We start from the raw sequence: 4,738 nt of genomic DNA, 5'->3' as shown, positions 1-4,738 counted from the left end.
GTGAAGCATTTGGCCAGTATTGCTACATGGGAGACATCAAAAACTGAGTAAGCAGGGTGTAAAAGGATGTTTTAAAAAGATGCTTTAAATCAAGGCATGGCTACCTGATTCCAGTGGCAACCGCCCGTTTTTAAGTAGCTCACCCAGGAGCAAGCCCCCGTGATGGCTCCCTCAGCTCAGGCCGTCTTGTGTGACGAAGAGCAGGACACAGATAATGCCGGGAGCTGTGTCAGGGTGGCTGGCTCTGAATCCGTGCACCAAACCGAGGCATCCCCGAAGGGAGCGGGGAGCACCCGCACGGCGTGCTGGAGTTGGGGGGAGTTGCTCCGGCACTCGATGCCACTTGGCTGGTGGGTTCAAGCATGGCCTGATCCTCCCCTCTCCCCTCCCACAGGTCGTCTTTCTGGAGAAGCGGGTGACAGAGCTGGAGAAGGACACGTAGCAACACAGCCGCCTCAAGCAGGAAAACCTGCAGCTCGTGCACAGGTAAGGGAGCCTGGCTATTGCTGTGGCCAAAATGCCTCTGGTGCCTTTGCTTTTCCCCCTCCACGTTCTGCAGCACCCCGTGCCTTCTCCGCGGGCAGGAGTGCTGGAGCGTGTGGGGAAAGGAGGCAGTAAGAGAGGAAGGGAGGTGGACAGAAAATAGCAGGAAAGCTTCATAGTTCTGCCCTTGATGGTCCGATCCTGCCCTGGCAGAGGGCAGCTGGGGTTATATCCAGCCGGGGTTCAGGCTGCCTTCTCTGCACGAGGGCCGTTTGTGGGATCGCGGTGTGCCGCACATGGTTTTCGGGGTCTCTGGCAAATTCCCAGGAGCGCAGGACACTTCTTACAACTCAGCTGGGACAAATGGCAAGTGTCTCCTTTGCAGTGTTCTGCTCAGATCCGTGTAACTATAACAGTGCTTTTTAGATTTTCTTTTTTAATGTATTTTTTTTTTTATGTGCTTCCCCACCCTATGTGTCCATCCTGAAAGGTCTCTCTGGAGTTCTGGAGCTCCAGGGGTTGGCTCAGAGGACTGCAAAGAGGTCATGCTTCTTGGAAAGCTTCCCGTTCAGAGAGGATATACACTTCATACTTGCTCTGTGTGGACTCTTTCTGGCCCTTATTTCACCCGTTAGGTCTGGGTGGAAGGTACAGCAGGGTCCCTACTACCCATCTCTACCCTCTCCACAGCCAGCCTTGATCCTGTTGCTTTTGGATCCTGGTTGGGGTGTAGCCCTTTGGATCCCATTTGATGTAATCGCTGTCCTTACTAATCTGGCAGGCTTCTCTCTTCCAGCAGTGTATTTACCCTCAGCAGATAAACCCAGCAGGAGTTTATCTATAGGGCTGTAAGAGTGTTAAGTAACAATCGTGTCAGGGAACCGAGTGATTCAAACAAAAGGTTTCTCTAAGCCCTGATAAACTTTGCAGCGAGGGAAATGTTTTCACTTTAGTAGCTTGGCCCAGAAGTGTCAGTCAACTTTTAATCAAGTAAAACCCCGAGTGTACGCGTTGCTGGTTGAAGAATAGGTTCAATCTGGCAAAAGCCTTCCCCACCTGCCTATGAAAAGCGATTGCGTAAACTCCAGCACGCCAGCCTCCTAGCAAAGCTCCGAGCAGGTAGGCGTGCTGGCAAATACCTCAGCCCTGTCGGAGCAAACACGGCCAATGCCTGCACCGTCACAGTCTCAGAACCGCGTGGAAATTGCTCTGAAGCTGGCACACAGAGAAGGCTGACCTGCAGACCCTGTATTTTTTGGTTGGGGACATGAGAGAGTGAAAAGGAGGAGGGTTGGAGCCATTGTCATCTTTTTCTGTGGGTAACGAGACTACTTCAGGGCAGGGTAAAGGAACCCAAAATGTTAGAAACGGCTGAAGGAGCATTTCTCTGCCAGGGTCACTACAGGTGAAACCACAGCCGGTTGGATTGGACGATCTTAGAGGTCTTTTCCAACCTAAATGATTCTATGAGATTCTGATTAAGTAGCTTGGTCTGGGTGATGCTGTGCCTGTGACCCACAGGCTGTGGGTTATAAAACGATTACCGTGCTTTCACCCTCACCTCACCCCCTTGTCAGCCTCCCCCTTGTAAAGGGTTTTGATGCAGCCTGGAGACTTAAAAGAAACCTAGACAGAGACAATACCAGCATGTACCACCTGGCTTATTTTATTTGACAGTCCTGTTGGTCAGCGGTAGCATCCTTGGGGCTTTCATGGGCTGTGTTGCTTTCCCGCTGCATCTGCTGGGACGGAGCGAAGCCCTCATCCGCCTGCTGCTTGAGATGGCAATAGGTGGATTTTCCCTGAAAGCTTGCTCTGTTTTACAGTCTGCTTCTCCCAGCTCTCCAGTGCGGTGGGAGAAAGGCTGGGAAGGGTCTGATCCTTCCCTTGGGATGGCAGTGTGGTGGGGGTGAGCCATCAGGAATGGTTAATCCTCTCTTTCTCTCCTCTCCCCAGAGCAAACGCTCTCGAGGAACAGCTGAAGGAGCAGGAGCTAAGAGCTGACCAAACACTCCTGGAGGAGATCAAGAAGCAGAGGGAGTTGCTGAGCAAAATGGAGAGGGAGAAGAGCATTGAGATTGAGAACCTGCAGGCCAGGTGGGGCTGGGGCAGGGCTTGGGCGGTTGCAGATCTCCTGGACCCCCATGTACAGGTGTACAGGCTGCTGCTTTGCCACCGCAGCCTTTGGGGAGACAAAGTGCGGTAGACAGTGAGGTTTAACTTCGTTAAAAGTGTAACTAAAGTCATTATAAACCCTGAGTTTTGGCTACTTCTCCTACCTTTGTTCCGAAATCAAGCCCCTCTGTGAATCTAGTCTCAGACTCTTTATTTGAATTTCCCTGATGCAGTTAAATTTAGCTCCTGTTCTCTATCCGTGTGCCTGCCCCACAGCGTGCGAATGAAGAGTTGTTTTCTTAGTGCTTATTCCCGTGAATGACCCACGGATGTACGTTTGCTCAGATGTTTTCCACCTTCCTGGAAAAAGGCAAATATCTAGGAAGGAAGAGTTGTCCAACAGGCAGTGTCCTGGACAGGGTGCTTCATGCCGCCTGTTGGCTTCCAAAGGAAGAACCAGTGAGGGAGAGGTTTCATTTATTTAACAGGTTTTTTTGCTGCTTTTCCAAAATGTGTTTTGCTATTGTTCAACCTTTGCAATAAATGAAAGATGAAAGCAGCGGGGTTTTTTTACCGGGCTTGTAGGAGGACAGATTGCCGTGAGACATGGATGTTACTTTGCTTGGAGAATGCAAAGCTGAAGCCCTCTCTGAACCTCTGCTCTGACTTAGCCCGGGCGTTTTAGTGCCTAGTGCTGAGGCTTGCCCGTGGACTGATGAAGCCCTTGGCCTAAAGAATAGCGTTGGACCTGATTGAGAAGGGCATGCACCGGACAGCAAACTCGCCAGAAGCCATGTGGATGCCCAGCTTTTCCCCCTGGGAGCAGAAATTATAGAAGTCTCAGGGTTTGCTTTGAAAACATAAATCCCTGCTGGTTTGCCTTCAGCAAGTCCTGGTTTAATATTCCTAGTGATGTTTCAACCAAGTCTCCTACGCTTGGGCTGCTTGGGTGAGTTTCTGAGACGTCTCTCTCCTGTTGCAGGCTGCAGCAACTGGATGATGAGAACAGCGAGCTGAGATCCTGCGTCCCTTGTTTAAAAGCTAACATTGAAAGACTTGAGGAGGTGAGGACCATGTGTGCTTGGGGTGCCCAAGCTGTGTTTCTGGGTTCTGGGCTGAAATTCTCATTTACACAAAAAAGGGCCTACGTCCGATCTGTTTAACCTACCAAGCAAATCGGCTGCTTCTGCCTTCCAGTCCCTGCAGACCTCACCTCCGACCAGAGCTACCCCGTACCAATATTCCTGCAGCTTCCCGGTGGCTGGCTTAGAAACTGGGATTAACAAAGCCCTAATAAATCTCCGTGACAGTGCAGCCTGCGTGAAGCCACAGCGTGGGGCAGTGGTGGCAGCTCTGTCCCGGCTGCTTAGGAGAGGACTCGTGCCCTCTCGTGTAAGCCTGTCCCCATCCCTGCAGCCCGCAGCCGGACAGTCTGCTGCAAGAGAGGAAGAGGAGCAGGCATGCTTCATCTCTGCATCCTGCCTGGGCAGATACGCCCGTGCTGAGATTTGTGAGTTGAGCCTTCAAAGCACCGTGTTATCTCCCAGATCCTCTCCCCTCTCGCCCTGCGCAGGATTCAGGGCCGTGCAGCTGCTGATGGGGCCGGGGTGGGAGGCTTGCTGAGACACCGCAGTCTCCGTGGGATGGACAAGATACTCATTTTTGGAGAGAATGTGGGTTAGTGATGTAACATCTGGTACAAAAGCTGTGGTTTGTTTCTATTCAAGCTTGTGGCAGATGTAAGATTAAAATTTAAGTGAAAGCAAAGCTCTCTGCCCAGCTGAAGGCCCTCAAGCGTTTCATTCACTGGCAGGCTTTGAGCCTGTGACCGCCGTTCCATCTCTGCCTGACGTGGCCATGATGAAGTGATCTTCGTCTGCCAAGAACTTGTAAGCACAGTGCGTTGAGGCTGGGGGTAGGAAAACCACTGTGGGGCTGAAGATAAATTTCCTGCCTGGGTGTGTTTTAGCCACACGAATTTTGTTTTGATCCTTAATCTCTCTGCAGAGCAGTGTTACTTTTCTCCACAGTTAATGGGATTAATGAGGAGTGAGAGGTACAATTGCTGCCCCTCCCTGCCGAGGAGAGAAGCCCTGCTGATGAACTGCTGTCTTGTCACAGCATCACAGAATCGGTTTGG

General features: G+C 51.4%; 1 protein-coding gene across 1 annotated transcript in view; it reads left to right on the top strand.

Moving 5' to 3' along the window:
• LOC104160746 (rab11 family-interacting protein 3-like) overlaps positions 1-3,662 on the top strand; it is a gene marked incomplete at both ends in the record, with an annotated part of 51,672 nt that extends 48,010 nt beyond the window's left edge. Inside the window, 3 exon segments of the mRNA XM_009698959.1 lie at positions 395-486; positions 2,440-2,580; positions 3,581-3,662. Coding sequence (XP_009697261.1) covers positions 395-486; positions 2,440-2,580; positions 3,581-3,662 — 315 coding nt within the window.
• Positions 3,663-4,738: the final 1,076 nt, after the last annotated feature.

The sequence above is a fragment of the Cariama cristata genome, unplaced genomic scaffold, assembly GCF_000690535.1.
Source record: "Cariama cristata isolate BGI_N322 unplaced genomic scaffold, ASM69053v1 scaffold2984, whole genome shotgun sequence".
In the NCBI taxonomy this organism is placed as follows: Eukaryota; Metazoa; Chordata; class Aves; order Cariamiformes; family Cariamidae; genus Cariama; species Cariama cristata.
The sequence above is the reverse complement of the archived record's forward strand: the minus strand, read 5'-3'. Positions and strand labels throughout refer to the sequence as shown.